General features: G+C 45.3%; 1 protein-coding gene across 6 annotated transcripts in view; it reads right to left on the bottom strand.

The window, feature by feature from the left end:
- Nucleotides 1–18,089, bottom strand: part of ABCC5 (ATP binding cassette subfamily C member 5) — a 215,036-nt gene that overhangs the window by 46,722 nt on the left and 150,225 nt on the right. For all 6 annotated transcript variants that reach the window (XM_077487701.1, XM_077487702.1, XM_077487704.1 and 3 more), the window contains 4 exons: nucleotides 4,624–4,696; nucleotides 2,658–2,861; nucleotides 2,390–2,533; nucleotides 959–1,061 (listed from right to left, as the gene is read on the bottom strand). In XM_077487701.1, coding sequence (XP_077343827.1) covers nucleotides 959–1,061; nucleotides 2,390–2,533; nucleotides 2,658–2,861; nucleotides 4,624–4,696 — 524 coding nt within the window. The remainder of the gene's footprint in view (nucleotides 1–958; nucleotides 1,062–2,389; nucleotides 2,534–2,657; nucleotides 2,862–4,623; nucleotides 4,697–18,089) is intronic.

An 18,089-nucleotide genomic window follows, 5' to 3' on the forward strand; every position in this document is an offset into this window, starting at 1 on the left:
AACAAGCTCCAGCCTCTGACGCCATGCTGAACTCATGCTCGCCTGTCACCCTTAGGGACCTAAGGCAAGCAAACACAAATGTCCACCCTCCTAGCTGCCACAGACTGAGGGGGCCCCCTTGAGGTCTCACCACCCTGACCCAGGTGCTGAGCTGTGCTGCCACCATCCGCTCTCCCTGCCACGAGGTGTCCTGTGTCCGCTTTCGAGCTGTACATGTTTAAACCAGCTGCCCAGCACTAGAGCACAAACCTGAGGCTACCAGAAAATGGCCACCTCAGCATAAAAAGTCTGGAAACGCCGGGAAAAGGGCCGCAGGTACGAGAAAATGCCCGCGGTTCCCATTCCCCCTACATATCAGCACACAGACACTCAAGACGGCTCCAAAAACAGAGGCAAAACAAGCGGACCACCAACGGCCCAGCACAGCCCCCTGCCAGGACCCAGAGGACCTCCGGCCAGGTACATGCTGCTCACCTCCTATGCCCTGTCACACAGCGGCCCCTTAGAATGGGGAGGAGGGGAAGATGCAAGGAGAGAAGGGAGAGAGAGAGACCTCCTAATCGACCTCCCAGGGAATGCCCAGCTGCTCCATCCTGTCTAAATAGGTGGAACCATACTTACCCCTCCTGCAGGGACTACTGGACGCACTCCACAGACAGACCCATCACCTGAGCAGTACGGGGCGGCTGACGACCACGGGACACTGACTAGCCCGGTCATATGTGTTTCCCCCAGAGCCTAGAGCTCACCAGCCATCCCTGGACCAGAACGGGGCCTGTAGCAGCCCACCCAGCGCGTAGCTAAGGTCTGCATGCGCTCAATGGCCAGGCTGGGGAGACTACCAAGATCTATATTATCCAGCCGGCTGTTGATTGTAGATCAGAGGAACCAAAAACAGCAAGAAAAAATTCCAAGGACCATTATAAGAAATCTATAGTTAGCAAAATAGTGCTTATACCTTCGTCTTTTTTTACAACCTTTTCTTTCTTCACAGATCCAGATTTGTTGCCTTTGTCCAAAGGTTTCTTCAATGAAGTGCTCACATTCTTTTTTAGACTCACCTACAGGAAATAAAGTATTTCAATGGATTTGGATACCTCCAACCATGTAACTATAGTGAACATCTGCTTTAACCACTTAGCAACCTCCCTATAGCAGTAAAACTGCTACAAGGCAGCAGCTGTGCGCAGAATCACACATTAATTATATATTTTATATATATATATATATATATATATATATATATATATATATATATACACACATACACACACACACACACACACACACACACACACACAGTGATCCTGCACTTCCGGGTAGGGGGCGCAAATGCGCGCCACTGCTGGTTTGCACCGCTGCAATTACACACAGTGGGAGCAGATGGCAGGTACCACAGACTGTCCGCCGGCACCCGCTGATCGTCAGAACTGGGATCTGCCAATGTAAACAAGGCAGATTGCCATTCTAACGGGGGGGGGGGGGGGGGGGGGTTTAAGACACTAGATCCTGTGTCTTTGCAAAGCAGGGACTAGAATCCATGTCTTTTAGTAGAACTTCCCACAGTTCAGTAGTAACACTGGCTAGGCACATAGTTAATCCCTTCTCAGCCAGTGTCAGTGCATGTTTTTAGTACTGATCATTGTATTAGTGTCACTGGTTCCCAAAAAGTGCCAGTTATTGTCAGAATGTTCACCACAATATTGCAGTCCTGCTAGAAGTCCCTGATTGCCACCATAACTAGTAAAGAAATAATGCTATAATCTTTATGCAAACCAATATAAACTTATTGTGATTTTTTATTGATTTATTTTTTTATTCAAAAAGATGTAGCAGAATACTACCTAAATTGATGAAGTCATTTTATTTTATTTTTAGATATGTTTTATAGCAGAAAATAAAAACTTTTCCCCCAAAATTGTAATTTTTTTGTTTATAGAGCAAAAAATAAAAAAATGCAGGAGGTGACCAAATACCACCAAAAGAAAGCTCTATTTGTGGGGGAAAAGGGACATATATTTTATTTGGGTACAGTGTCACATGATTGCACAATTAGCGTAACGCAACGTAGTGCTGTACGCAAAAAATGGCCCGTCATGAAGGCGAGTAAACTTTCCGGCCAAGTGGTCAATACAATCATTTCTGTTTATTACAGCAAAAGATTCTGATGTTCCCAAATGACTGCCAAGCACAAAAAGAATTGCCTCATACAAGCGAAATGGGAAAAAAAAAAAAAAAAAGGGATAAAAACCTGACAGAATAAAAAGATGACAAAGCAAATATCTGAATTACACGTCTAGTAAAATACAAGGAGTAATTCTCTATTCCAATCTTCCACTAACATAGGAAAGATGCATCATTTTGAAATGATCACAAACACTTAACTTGCCTCAACAGGAGGTGCATCTCCTAGCTGAAAGTTATTAAATATTGTAGCATATTCTCCATTCAGTTTCATAAGCTCCTCATGTGTTCCTCTCTCCGTTATGCAGCCTTCTTTCAGATATATAACCTCATCACAGTCCACAAGGTACTGGAGGAAGAAAGCATCAGAGAAGGCATAGTGATGTGACAAATGATGTGATAAGTCGACTGCGTGTTCAGGCTACTCCACTGAAGCAGCGACCAACTGCACCGCACATGGCTTTTCCAATTACCTGTAGCTGATGGGTGATAAACAGAATAGTCTTAGATTTCAGGTGCTTTTTAATTGCACTGTTGAAGATGTGGTTGCCCACATGGGCATCTAAGGCACTAAGAGGATCATCCAGGATGAAAATGCTGCGGTCACTGTATAAAGCTCTTGCCAGGCTAATTCTTTGTCTCTGACCACCACTAAGATTTGCTCCACGCTCTCCTATCTGCAAAACAGGAACAACATTTTTTTTTGATTTACAACAATGGCTCTGGCTGAAAGGGTACAATTGACTTTGCCATATGGAATGAGTTAACCCATCTGAAAGTAAACAGCGTAATACCTGGTACACTTTTTTCATTCAACCCAGCGAGCTGAACACAAAAACAAAGATCGCTGTTCCAAGTGATGTTAGTGCAGCAATTTCTCCTGCTGTGCCTTTGGGTTCTGACAGGGGAACTCTCAACACACAAAAGTTGAGAGGAAAAATACAAAGACAGACCTCCCTTTCCTAACCTTTACTTTAGCCATATATAGAGGAAGAAAGCATGTGTATGAAACAGGATTTTTCAATTCAATAATTTTTCTAATGTTAAAAAACACTTGTGTAATGTTCAAGTGCAGTCAACACCCAAATGGAGAAAGAAAAGCTCAAGGACAGAGTTCCTTCTCCTAACCTCCAATTTAGTCATATAGAAGAATGCTTGTGAAGCACAGGATTTCAAAACTTTATTCCTCTGAGTCAATTAACTAAAGGTTAAGAACTGCATGAATGTTTGCCTTAATATAACTTATGCAATACGGTGTCTTTGTTGGTCTGTACGCACATCCTATAAGAGTAAACCTTCACATTTCAGTGTCAGCTGTTTGTTTAAACATGAGGAATGAAACCTGGCACTGCACAGATTTATGACCTCTGTAGGCTGTAAACACATTAGAGCTCCCACATTTGTGATGGTGAAGCATAAATTGTGACCCGGACCAAAAAGATCACTGCCCCTAGCATATAGGAACAAGCTAGGTGGAGTAAATGCATGGACATAGGGCAATCAAGAATTACATTACAAACTGTAGCCACAACATGTGAACCCATCATCATAAGGTAAGGCAACAAACGACACAGGGAATAGAACACCACTATTGCCTAAAAACAAAAATAATATCTGAAAGCATACAATGTTTTTTAGGAAATTGTTTATTTTGGGATGATTAGCATTTAAAATGTTGTATTTTTTGCTTTATCTTAATCCCCCCCCCCACCCCCCCAGACTATAAGACCTCATTCACACTTGTTTATGAGGTCAACTATGATTTTCCATGAAATACTCAGCGGCATCTCTTCCAAACAGCTGCAAGTAGGAAGCCCTATTAAAAGCACAGAGGCTGACAGCCCTTGCAGCCAATCAGGACTGTTAGCATGTAAACAAACGTGCAGAAACTAATGATCGGCCTTAGGCACAGACAGTCTGTGTCTAGGGACCATCATTTGCAGGTAATCACTGCAGCACGCTGACCAACAATGTACTGGGCACTGTAAAATAAAGTAAAAGAATGTTAACAGGATATTAAGAGGATATTAAGGGGATGGCGGTACTGCGTGCCAATTGTTGAGAGAAAAAAAAGTTCATAAAATAAATCTGTGGCACACTATAGGGCAGGTTCTCCCAAACCTTTGTACACAAAGAAACGCAAAGAGACATAGTAAAGACTTAGACTATGGAGGAGATTTACTAAAACTTGAGCACTCAAAACCTGGTGCATGGTAGCCAAACAGCTTCTAACTTCAGCTAGCTTTGATAAAATCTGGAAGCTGATTTTGCATTCTCCAGGTTTCATAAATCTCTCCTTGTGTTCATCATATACTTGGTGGGACTAAATCTAAAACTTCAGCACCTTACAAACATTAGGGGTGAAAACTTACAATGCATCATCTTGAAATGCTTGGGAAATTACACAACTATAAATATCAAATAATTTACAAAACAAACCTCAGTCAAATCACTGTTGGGCAGTATAGCCAAATCTGGTCTTAGACAGCAAACACTCAGCACATTGTTATACCTAGATCAAGAAATACAAAATTAAGTCCAAAATACAATAACCAGGTGCTAAGCATGTACTACAGAATGTAAAATGCACTGCCTTCTCACAATTCAGTTAAAGCTTAGGACATTAAACCCAAAAAAGGTATGCGATTAACTCATCCCATACATGTGTACACAATAAATGCATTTGCCCTGTATAAAGAAAAACATACCTTCAACTGAAAATACTGAACACATGATTTAAAGGAAACATGTACTAAACAAAAAATTATGTAGACTGACAATGCTTAACTCTTGAAAATGCTATTTCCCTCTGGGTTTAAAAGAGAAATATTGGATTTTTTTTTAAAATCATACTTACCTAGGTGGTGCAGCATTGGACCGATCCTGCATCCGCCTAGGTAAAGTTTGATGCTCGAAGGCTGAGGACCAAGTGATTAAACACAGGTGATCGCTCGGTTCTCAATGCTCCCTGAGCAGAGAGAGCTGGTTACTGTCAGTCAACGGCTCTCTGCTCTGTCTCTCTCTTCCCCCCCCCCCCCCCCCACAATCAATGGAAAGCTGGGCTGTAGAGGGGGTGGTAGCGGCAGGCTACATCTCTCAGCGGCTTGCTGAGAGGCCGAGCTGAGTGCCGGTCCAGGCATGTGAACGAATCCTGACTATATGGTCGCGATCTTTACAGAGCCTGGCTTGGCTCTGATGTCAGCCTGCTGTCTGCGGAATATGGGTCACAGGAGTGCAGAACGATCTGCAGAAGTAGTACAGCCAAACAAGCAATGTGTTTACTTATTGAAGGAGTCCTTGAAACTGAATTAAGAATGCAGTCAGTGAATCTAAAACTCACTATCGTCAAACAGCCGATGATTGGATTTTTGCATGATAGTGCCTAAAATGTGGTCCAATTTTTGTAGACTGCATAATAGACAAATGGTCTGAATGCCATACACCATCACTGAATCGCTAAAGCAATCAAGGTCACAAGAACAGAATTTGCCTGTCTTTAAGGTTCCCTGTCATTAACCACTTTCAGACCGGACCAATTTGCTGGTCAAAGACCAGACCACTTTTTGCGATTCGGCACTGCGTCGCTTTAACTGACAATTGCGCGGTCGTGCGACGTGGCTCCCAAACAAAATTAACGTCCTTTTTTTCCCACAAATAGAGCTTTCTTTTGGTGGTATTTGATCACCCCTGCGGGTTTTATTTTTTGCGCTATAAACAAAAATAGAGCGATAATTTTGAAAAAAACGCATTATTTTTTACTTTTTGTAATAAATATCCCCCAAAAATATATAAAAAACATTTTTTTCCCTCAGTTTAGGCCGATACGTATTCTTCTACATATTTTTGGTAAAAAAAAAAATTGCAATAAGCGATTATTGATTGGTTTGCGCAAAAGTTATAGCGTTTACAAAATAGGGATAGTTTTATAGCATTTTTATTAATAATTTTTTATTATTTTTTTTTTTACTAGTAATGGCGGCGATCTGCGATTTTTATTGTGACTGCGACATTGTGGGGGACCCATCGGACATTTTTGACACATTTTTGGGACCATTGTCATTTATACAGTAATCACTGCTGTATAAATGCAGTGATTCCTGTGTAAATGACACTGGCAGTGAAAGGGTTAACCAGTGGGTGGCAGTGTAGGGGTTAAGTGTTCCTAGGGGTGTGTTACTAACTGTGGGGGGGTTGGGCTTTCATTTAGTGTACACTGATCTCTGCTCCAATCACATGGAGCAGAGATCAGCGTCACTAGTTGCTAGGCAGAATGGAAAAATGTTGTTTATACAGTATTTCCTCCATTCTGCCGCTCCGTGACACGATCGCGGGGATGCCCGCGGCGATAGAGTCCGCGGGTCCCGCGACCGGACTCACGGGGGTCCCGACCAGTGCGGGAGCGCGCCGGCGGCGGCGCGCTCCCGATGGCACGGCGGCAACGAATATTGGACGTACATGTACGCCAATATGCCTGCCCGTGCCATTCTGTCGACGTACGTCGTCGTGCGCTGGTCGGGAAGTGGTTAAACAAGAAAAAAAAAAAAGTTTACATACAATCTTCAATGCCGCCCTGCCATCGCGAGCGTGCCGCGGGCCCCGCGGGCATACCCACGATCGTCTCACGGGACGGCTGAATGAAGAAGTGCCGTTTTTAAACAGCATTTCTCCATTCTGCCTAGCAACTAGTGATGCTGATCTCTGCTCCATGTGATTAGAGCAGAGATCAGTGTTCACGAAATGAAAGCCCAACCCCCCACAGTTAGTAACACCCCTAGGAACACTTAACCCCTACACTGCCACCCACTGGTTAACCCCTTCACTGCCAGTGTCATTTACACAGGAATCACTGCATTTATATAGCAATGATTGCTGTATAACTGACAACGGTCCCAAAAATGTGTCAAAAATGTCCGATGTGTCCGCCATAATGTCGCAGTCACAATAAAAATCGCTGATCGCCGCCATTACTAGTAAAAAAAAAATAAAAAAAAATGTATTAATAAAAATGCCATAAAACTATCCCTATTTTGTAAACGCTATAAATTTTGCGCAAACCAAACGCTTATTGCGATTTTTTTACGAAAAATATGTAGAAGAATGCGTATTGGCCTAAACTGAGGAAAAAAAAGATTTTTTATATTTTTTGGGGGATATTTATTATAACAAAAAGTAAAAAATAATGCGTTTTTTTCAAAATTGTGGCTCTATTTTTGTTTATAGCGCAAAAAATAAAAACCGCAGGGGTGATCAAATACCACCAAAAGAAAGCTCCATTTGTGGGGAAAAAAAAAGGACATAAATTTTGTTTGGGAGCCACGTCGCATGACCGCGCAATTGTCAGTTAAATCGACGCAGTGCCAAATCGCAAAAAGTGGTCTGGTCTTTGACCAGCAAAATGGTCCGGTCTGTAAGTGGTTAAGCGCTTCACACTTTTTCTTGCCCATTGTTCTGTTTATGGACGATACTGGGAAATTGAACTCTTGAAAGTAAAAGCGAAAAGTTAGGTTTGTAGGAAAACAAGTATTGCATCCCAATACCATATTCTTTCCAACCTGGAAAACAAAGGAGGGAGCATTCTGGTTTGGGGGGCGTTAAGTTACCTTGGGGTCTTTGTATCAAAAACTAAAAATTACCACCCGTTAACTCGATTTCCAGGAATCTTCCATGATGGCCTTATGAGAGGAGTGGGCTATAGATATAGGGCTCCTCCCTCCAGGACAGGAAACACGTCAAGCCAATTAAATAAAAGGTGTGGTCCTCCAGGCCCTCCTCAGTTTTACTCCAAGAACCGCCGGGAGGCTCTGAAAGACATAACACACTAACAATCACGTTAATATACATCCTCACCACTTAGTCCAATTTAAACAACTTTGGGTGGGAAGCCAGGCTGTCCTGGAAGACTCCTAGAAAAAGAGTTACCGGTAAGTCTAACTCCAGTTTTCTCATATCGTCTTCCAGGACAGCCTTTGAGATGATAAGCAAGGAGCTCACCTTGTCAGCGCGGGATCACTGCCTGGAGGACCTTACGTCCAAAAGTCTGCTCTTTATCAGACCATAAATCCAGACGGTAATGTCTTGCGAACGTTGAGTAGCTGGACCACGTTGCTGCTTTGCAGATCTCCTCCGGAGAGGCTCCAGCCCTCTCTGCCCATGATGCAGAAACCGCCCTTGTAGAGTGTGCCTTAGAGGGGAAGCAGGCACCCTTAGTTAACTCATAGGCTTTAACTATCGCCATTCGTATCCACCTGGCGATAGACGCTTTGGACGCCTTGCAGCCCTTGCGGGCGCCCGAAAAATTAACAAAAAGCGAGTCTGACTTCCTGAAGACCCTAGTGGCTTCTAAAAAAATTAATAGACTTCTCCTGACGTCTAACAAACTTAAAGATCTCGCCTCGTCCTCGTCTGAGGTTGAGAAAAAAGTTGGCAAAATAATATCCTGTGTCCTATGAAAAGTGGACACCACTTTAGGAAGAAAACTAGGGTCAGTCTTAAGTACTACCCTGTCTTCTAAGATTAACAGAAATGGCTCTCTGACCGAGAGCGCCTGCAGATCACTGACCCTTCTAGCTGACGTGATCGCTATCAAAAACACAGTCTTTAGTACCATCCACTTAAGTGATGCTCCCTCTAAAGGTTCAAATGGATCTTGGGTCAAAGCCCTAAGAACCAAGGCCAAATCCCAAGTAGGACAGGACTTCATTCTCACAGGCCTGGATCTAGATAGAGCCTTGAAGAAGTTCCTGACAAATGGATTCTGCTGAAGGGAGGACTGAAGGAAAACGCTTAAGGCCGCCACCTGTACCTTTAGAGTGCTGATAGATAGGCCCAGCTCTACCCCTGCTTGTAGAAAGTCCAGGACTGCCGGGACCCCGGGGCTTGCAATTCCCTGTTCTCGCAACCAGGAATTAAACCTCTTTCCTACCTTGGCGTAAATTGCCCTAGTAACTGGTTTACGGCATTCTAACAAGGTCTTAATCACTCTTTCTGAGAAACCCTGTGACCTTAAGATTTGTTCCTCAGATACCAGGCCGCAAGCTTGAGCCTCTCTATCTGAGGGCACAGGATCGGCCCCTGGGAAAGTAAGTCCTCCCTGACTGGCAGAAACAGCGGAGGATGGACGGCCAATTTCTTTATGCTGGCAAACCAGGGTCTCCTTGGCCAAAAAGGAGCTACTAAAATGAGGTCCGTAGTCTCCGAATGGAACTTCTGCAGGACCTCCGCCACCATCCTTACGGGAGGAAAGGCATAACACAGGCCGAACAGCCATGGATTGACAAGGGCGTCTATCCCCCTGGCCCGATCCTGTGGGTGAACCGAAAAAAATTGCGTCACCTTCCTGTTGCCTTCTGTTGCAAATAGGTCTATTTCTGGCCTTCCCCAGCATGACACAATCTCCTCGAACACTTCCTTGTTGAGGGACCACTCGTCCTGACCTATCTTCTGGCGACTGAGAAAGTCGGCCAGTAAATTCTGCGTTCCCTTTAGGTGAATGGCTGATATTGAGGACAAGTTCTTCTCTGCCCAGCAGAAGATTCTGTCCGCAATTACCTGGAGTGCAGGGCTTCTGGTTCCCCCTTGCTTGTTCAGGTAGGCTACTGCTGCCACATTGTCTGAGCGAACCTGCAGATCCCTGCCATGTAACTGGGACTGGAAGGTTTCTATAGCCTTCCAAACTGCCAGAAGTTCCTTCTGGTTTGAGGAACGACCTGTCTCTAGGTCCGACCAGAAACCCTGGGCTAAGGTTCCCTCTAGGTGGGCACCCCAACCTAGCGCACTGGCATCGGTCGTGACCACCACCGTAGCTTGTGGTGACCAGGGAAGACCCCTGTCTAGGTTGACCTGGACCCGCCACCACCAAAGAGACCTCCTGACTGCCGAGGATAGGGGCATAACCTGATCCAGGCTCTCCTGCCTGCCATCCCAATAACGGAGCATGAGTCTCTGTAAAGGACGCTGATGATGCCTTGCCCAGGCCACCGCTGGAAAGCATGATGTCATCAACCCCAGGACTCTCATAACCTCCCTGACCTGGGCTTCCCGACCAGATTGAAGCTGGGCTACCGCCTGCTCTAGCTTGCAGACCTTCTCCTCCGGAAGAAATACCCTCATTTTCACAGAAGAAATCCTGTATCCTAAATACAGGACCTCCTGTGAGGGGGTCAGCTGGGATTTTTCCTGGTTTATCAGCCACCCCAGTGAGCGCAGGAAAACCAAGGCCTCCTGTATGTCCCTCTGCATTTGTTGGGCCGACTGGGCTATGAACAGTAGATCGTCCAGATATGGGATCACTGTTATAGCCTTGAGCCTTAATGGGGCCAGTGCCTCTGCCAGAACCTTTGTAAAGATTCTTGGTGAGGCTGAGAGCCCGAAGGGGAGAGCTCGAAACTGGAGGTGTAACACACCAGTGTTCAACCTCACCGCCAACCTGAGAAACGTCTGAGATTCCAGATGAATCGGGATATGCAAATATGCATCCCTGAGATCCACTGTGGCCATGTGACAGCCCTGAAACAGGAACTTGGTTACCGAGAAGATTGACTCCATCCGGAAACGCTTGTATTTTATAAATCTGTTCAGGGGGCGGAGATTCAGTATCAACCTGAACTTCCCCGAAGGTTTCTTTACCACGAATACGTGGGAGTAAACCCCCAAGCCTCGCTCCTCCTGAGGCACCTGCACCATTACTTCTTGGTCCACCAGATCCCCCAGAAGAAGAGCCAAAGCCTCTGCTTTCTCTTGGTCCCTTGGTAACCTTGTTACTTGAAAATTTGGGGAGGGGAACTGAACCAAACTCCAACCTGTAGCCGTTCCTTATTACATCTCGAATGAATGGACTTTCGGTTGAAGCTTCCCACTGTGGGAGGAACTTTCCCAGTCTTCCTCCCACCGGGACGCAGGAGTCACTGGGTTTTAGGGGAGGGTTGAGGAGGATTGAATAAGATTCCTCCTCTGCCTCTTACCTTGTGACCTGTCCAATGCTTTTTGGGGCGAACCTCCCTTTCCTGCAGGTTCTGCTGCCTGGGGCTTCGAAAAAGGCGCTTCCCTTCAGGTCTCTTTTTCCTTTCTGGGAAAGCTTTCTTCCTATCCTGCGTGCGCTCTAACGCCTCTTGCAGGCCGGGCCCGAACAAATGATCCCCTGAAAAGGGTAATCCACATAACTTCAATTTTGAAGCTGTGTCTCCTGACCAGGTTTTAAGCCAAACGGCCCTTCTGGCAGTGTTCACTAGTGCTCTAGCAGCCAGTTTGACTGATTCTGCAGAGGCATCAGCTAAAAAGCCCACAGCCTTGAACAGTAGTGGAAAGGACTTCAACAGCTGTTGCCTAGAAGTACCCGCAGAAATATGCGATTGTAACTGTGTAAGCCAACACTCCAAGTTTCTGGCCACACAGGTAGCTGCTAGGGCCGGTTTAAGCCCGATGGAAGAGGCATCCCAGGCTCTCTTAAGCAGCACATCTCCCCTCTTATCCATAGGGTCCCTGAGTGAACCCATATCATCAAAGGCCAAATCTGTCTTCTTAGAGACTTTAGCTAAGGGAGCATCTAATTTGGGAACCTTGTTCCAGGGATGCACCGCATCCGACTCAAAAGGGAACCTCCTTCTAAGGCTACCTGAAAAAAATGGCCTTTTTTCCGGTTGTTCCCACTCCAGCAGAATCGCCTCCACTAGCGACTTATGGACGGGGAATACCCTGTCTTTCATTACACTCGACCCTTGATACATCATGTCGTGTTTTGAAAGCTGGACCTGTTCTTCCCTGATCTCCAAAGTGTCATATATAGCCTTGAGGTGGTCACCCACATCATCCAAAGACAGCTTGTATCTGGCTGATCTAATGGCCTCTTCCTCCCCCTCAGATTCAGAAGTAGACTCTGTCCTAGAGGAGGCTAATGACCTGGGTAACCTCTCCCTATCCACCTCCTCCTCCTGACTTGGTTCGGATAAGGAAGGCATACTCACGGCCCTGGGTAAAGGGACAGAGGGACCCTGCATCCTATCCATCATGTTTTTGAAAGATTGGAAGGTGGATGCAATCTCATCCTTTACGGATGTTAAAACATTGTGACAAGCTGACACCGAGTCCTCTTTCACCAGGCTACTGACACAATCCGGGCAAACCGGTGCCTAACTTGGCCCCACACACGGCACATTTCCTTCTGGGCAAAGGTATCTGGGCTCTGTCCTGTTTAACCTAAAAACAAAGAAAAACAGGGTCCCATTAAAATACCACCCCTGACCACACCACTGTGCTTCTAGGGTCTGTCTAGGAAGTGCCCCCCTTCACCAGCAGGTTCTCCACCCCGGGAAGGTACTACGGGTCAGAGTGACCCCCCACCCCCCAGTGTAAGTCCTGGTCTGCCCTCACCAAGCTTACCTGAGAGGTACTGGAGCCTGTTGAACCGGAGTCCACCTGCACAACTGCACTCTCCATGGTTCCTGTGTCTCACTCAGTCTCTCTGAGCCTTCACACCGCTCCAGGCAACCCTGTAGTCACACCGCCGCGCGCCAAAGGACTGGAACAGGTCCTGCGGCGCCCCCTGATGACGCGAATCCGGCGGAAGTGCGTCTCTCCCACTTCCGTACGCCAGAGCGCAAAGACTCCACCTGACGCCGAGCGTTCCTTACGAACGCACCGCTCACAGTACCCGGACGCCGGTCGGTGGAACGAACGTCTCCCGCCGTCATCCGACCGACAGGTACGAGCGGTTAGCGCTCCGAGGGGGAGATTGCCGCGCATCGGGGTCCCATTCTCTCCGAACGTTTTAAATGGCAGCGGGGACTAAAAGCTACCCTCTCCTCCCTTCGTACGGACCGAGGGGTGCTAAGGGTCAGGTCCATCAAGGTGCTCTCCCCAGGCAAAACCCCTGAGAAGGAGCTCCCCTTACCAGTTCCAAACGTGCTCCTTCCCGTCCGGCAGGAAACACAAAAAACTGAGGAGGGCCTGGAGGACCACACCTTTTATTTAATTGGCTTGACGTGTTTCCTGTCCCGGAGGGAGGAGCCCTATATCTCAAAGGCTGTCCTGGAAGACGATATGAGAAAACAAGTTAACAGGTAATAACTTTGTTTTCCCAAGTCATCTTCCAGGACAGCCTTATGAGAGTGACATCATAGAAATAACATGCGTTAGGGAGGACTAATGTTTGAAGCACTTTTCTCCCAAAAGCCTGGTTGGTAGATGAGACATTCCAGACAGTGTCTTATGCAAGTCTGGAAATTTGGCCAGGTGGCTGCCTTGCAGATCTGGATCGGGGTAGCCCCTGCTTTCTCTGCCCATTAGGTGGCTAAAGCTCTAGTGGAACGTGTTGAGTTTTGGTGGCGCTTGCAGTCCAGCTATGGAGTAGGCTTTCCCTTAGCGGATTTCATCCTCCTGGTGATCGTTGCTTTTGAGGCTCCTTGTCCTTTCCTAGGACCTGAGTACAGCACAAAATAGATTTGGTATTAATCTCCATTCTTTTGTTATTTTGATGTAGTGTAACAGGCATCTCCTGACATGCAGTTTGTGAAAATTCTCTTTTAAAATTGCGTGCTTGCCCTCAAAAATAGGATTTTTATAACCGCTTACCTGTAAAATCCTTTTCTTTTGAGGAACATCATGGGACAGAGAGACTCAGTAATTACTGATGGGTTATAGGGTATCACTAGGTGATTGGACACTGGCAAACCCTAGACAGGAAGTTCAATCCCCCATATAACCCCTCCCTTTACTGGAGGTACCTCAGTTTTGTAGCAAAGCAATATAAGTGAATTAGAAGAGGGGAGGGACCTCTGTGTCCCGTGTTGTACCTCAAAAGAAAAGTAGTTTACAGGTAAGTTGTTATAAAAATCCTATTTTCTCTTTCTCGTACATCACGGGACACAGACTCAGTAATTACTGATGAGCTGTCCCAGAGCAATGCTATCTGAGGGGAGGGGAATACACAACATAGGGTGTAATCAGACCTGAGGATCCTGTACCACTGCCTGCAGCACACTACACCAAAAGGCAATATCCTCATGCCTTCTTACATCTACCTGATAAAATTTGGTGAATGTATGGACTGATGACCAGGTTGCGGCCTTGCAGATTTGAGCCATGGATGCCTGGTGATGCACTGTCCAGAAAGCACTAATAGCCCAAGTGGAGTGCGCCTTGATTTGAAAAGGCGGAATCTTTTGCTTCAAACCATAAGCTTCAACAATTACTTGTCAAATCCATTTAGCAATGGTAGATTTCGACGCTGCCTGTCCTCTTAGGACCCTCTGGCAATATGAACAAAAAATCCGTTTTGCAAACCTGAGCAGTCACTTCCAGATGGGCTTTGACTGCTCTCACTACATCCAAAGAATGCAGTGACTTCTCTTCCATAGAGCAGGAATTTGGAAAAAAAGGAAGGCAGAACAATATCTTGGTTTAGATAAAAACCTGAGACCACCTTCAGTAAAAAAAAATCTAGGATGAGGGTGCAATACCACTCTATCCTAGTGCATTATCAGATACGGTTCTTTACAAGAGAGGGCCACCAATTCTTATACTCTTCTAGCAGAAGAAATGGCCACCAGAAAAATGTATTTCCTTGTCCACAGAACTAAGGGAATTTGATGCATCGGTTCAAAAGGCTGCTTTTGTAAAGCTGGATGAGCCAAATGCAAAACCCAGGGGTTCAGAGGCGCCTTAACTGGAGGATTAAGGCGTGTTAACTCTTGTATAAAGTTTCGGACCAAAGAATGCGAAGCAAGGGGACGTTGAAACAGAACCGATAAGGATGAGACTTGTCCCTTAAGGGTACTCAAGGCCAGTTTAATCTCTAACCCATTTTGCAAAAATTCGAGGATTCTGCTTATGACATTTTCTGGGGTGCCGACCCCTGGATTCACATCAGCAGACATATGCTTTCCAGACTCTGTGATAAATCATTCTGGAAGCAGGTTTCTTGCATTAATCAAGGAAGATATCACAGGGCCAGAAAGCCCACGATTCTTCAGAATGTGGGTTTCAATAGCCAAACCATTAAATTTAGCATTTGTAAGGTAGGATGAAATACCGGTCCCTGGGATAGCAGGTCTGGACGGGACAGTAGGGTCCAAGGAGAGCCTACCGCCATCTTCACTATTTCTGCATACCAAGCTCTTCTGGGCCATGCTGGGGCCACCAGAAGCACAGACTTCTTTTCCTGCCTGATCATGCAAAGAAGTCTTGGCAGTAGCAGAATAGGAGGGAACGCATAAATCAGAGAGAACTTATGCCACGGAGTTACCAACGCATCTGTCCCACATGCAAGAGGATCCCTCATTCTTGACACAAAGTTGTCAACCTTGTTGTTGAACCTAGACGCAAAGAGATCTATATCTGGAACCCAACCATCTCTGGCATATGGCCAAGACAACATCGGAGTGAAGAGACCATTCCCCTGGGACTAACTGCTGTCGGTTCAAGTAGTCCGCCTGCCAGTTCTCTACCCCCTGAATGAAGACTGCCGATATGCATGGCATTTATCTTTCTGCCCAGATTAAGATCTGGTTTACTTCTCTCTGAGCTGCACGACTCCTTGGTCATTGATATAAGCCACTGCTGTGGCATTGTTGGACTGGATCCCAACAAGGCAACCCTGCAACCCGAGTGTCCAGGCTTTTAGGGCTAGATACACTGCACGGATCTCCAGAATGTTGATGGGTAATGCCCTCTCAGTCTTGGACCATCTCCCTTGGACAGTTGACTGTTCTAGGGCTGCCTCCAACCCAAAAGACTGGCATCGGTTACCACTGTCCAGGTAACCGGTAAAAAGGATTTTCCTTTCCGCAGATTTTCGGGTATCAACCACCAGCTGAGGCTCAGATGCATTGGAAAATCTAACGCCTGAACCTTCTTCCAGGCCGATAGGATACTGTTTTGCAGCAGCCTTGAATGAAACTGAGCGTAGGGAAATGCTTTGAATGAAGCCACCATCTTCCCCAACAACCTCATACAAAGACGAATAGAAGGACCCTTCTTTGCCCTGACTACCTCAATCTGTTCTCTTACAGCACTGATCTTTGCTTGGGGTAAGAAGACCCTCTGCTGGGCTGCATCTATGACCAGACCCAAATACTCAAGTCTTCTTACTGGTTTTAAAGAAGACTTCTCCAAGTTGAGGACCCAACCTAGGCATTTCCAGGTAGTTGATTGTGGTGACCAAATTTTGGTCCAGGCAGACTACCGACTGGTCTATCAAGAGCAAGTCCTCTCGGTATGCTATTATTGTTATATTTATATGGATACACAAATCTCAATCCCTCCAACTAGTGTATCATCACAGTGCTCAAATTTTCAACACCCTAAACTTCAGCTGCTACTTAAACAAAATATAGGTGCATCAAAATTTGTTTCCAATTGTAAACAAATAAATAATACCCCGTAGCGCTATTCCTGTGTAAATACTAATGCACACAATCTACCTTCACTAATAACAGAAAATAATCTATAATCTCACATATATAGATATATTGAGAAAAGTATACATAACACATAACTGTACATGTCACCCTCTTTATGTGAATGTGAAAATATACTAAACAGCATGAATACTGTAGTATTTATTTAAATAAAAAAAACAGCAAAAAAATATAATTATTCCATCACCCAAAGTGATTGTAATTAGATAATTCTACAGTAGTCCTTTTAAAAGTGCAAGCAATCTCCAGTGTCCAAAACAGTTAACTCCTTCACCACACCATCCGTGATTGTGACTCCCCCTTCGTGAGTACACTCACCAGCTGTTGAGCCTTCCACTCACGTGTTAGGCTAATAAGGCTTTTACTTCTCTTAGGAGATGATCCCAATATAGTATCTCATATCACTGGATTTCCTCCGCTCAGAAGTTTCTATTACACATGTACCTCAAAAAAATCACAATGGAAGCCTCCAATAGTGTAATACCGTAAAAGCACTTTAATCTTAAAAATTCACTCTTTATGCACTCACATGAACAATAAAAGAATAAGCCACTGCAAATAGGTCAATTCACTTCACACTCCAACAGGTGCTTTAAAAATGCCGGGGCATTGGTGGTCACAGTGGACCTCTTAAACAGGGAACTGGGTCGCTATATCTCTCCCTTCCTCACGTATCCCGCCTGGTCCCACACAGCAGGTCCGTAATTTGAATTTGTGCGCCTTAGCTTACTAGTACCATCCCCTTCGTCCAGCGTCACCTTCCACCACCGTGTATACAAGCTAATGTTTCAGTATTGTTTGGCAGATAGCCACGTCCCCGTCATGTTTCGTCATACCAGACTTAATCATGGGATTGGCTATCTGGTCTGGCGTCCCTCCTATCTCTCAGCGCCTGCAAACCACGCAGGCACGCATTCCACATCATATACGATGAATGAGTACCTCTCACGCATGCGCGGCCCCAAAGACCGCACATGTGCAGACCAGAGATCTCCGTGTCCCCGTTTGCGCATTGTGCGGGCAGCATCCCTCTGTGTCACCAATGCACCAGGGTTTACAACAAAACGAGTAGTGATCCTCCCGCATTATATATAGCTCTTCCCATCAACATACGATAGACCTATTGAACTAGTCCATAATATCAATCAAGCAAATGACATAAAAAATCATTAACTAAAAAAAAAACTTTATATATAAAAATGCCCATAAAAATTCATTTCTAAATTTTCACTTCATCATATACCTAATGTTAACCTTATTTGTAACAGGGTGGTTAGCCCCTCAGGATCCTCAAGTAATAATCTTTAATAATCCGATTAAATCAACAAACAACAGCATGTTTATACAGTGGTAAATTACTCACTCTCCATAATATCTGAACAGATCAATCCTATTCTCATAAATGGTAACCCAGGGTGACCTAAACCAATCCTTTAACCCTCATAACACCTACCCATTCCCCTCAAAATCTATAGCTTAAGGGCAGATACAACA

This window comes from Lithobates pipiens, unplaced genomic scaffold (genome assembly GCF_037356315.1).
Source record: "Lithobates pipiens isolate NorthernLeopardFrog02 unplaced genomic scaffold, aLitPip1_a1.2 Scaffold_18, whole genome shotgun sequence".
Taxonomy (NCBI): domain Eukaryota; kingdom Metazoa; phylum Chordata; class Amphibia; order Anura; family Ranidae; genus Lithobates; species Lithobates pipiens.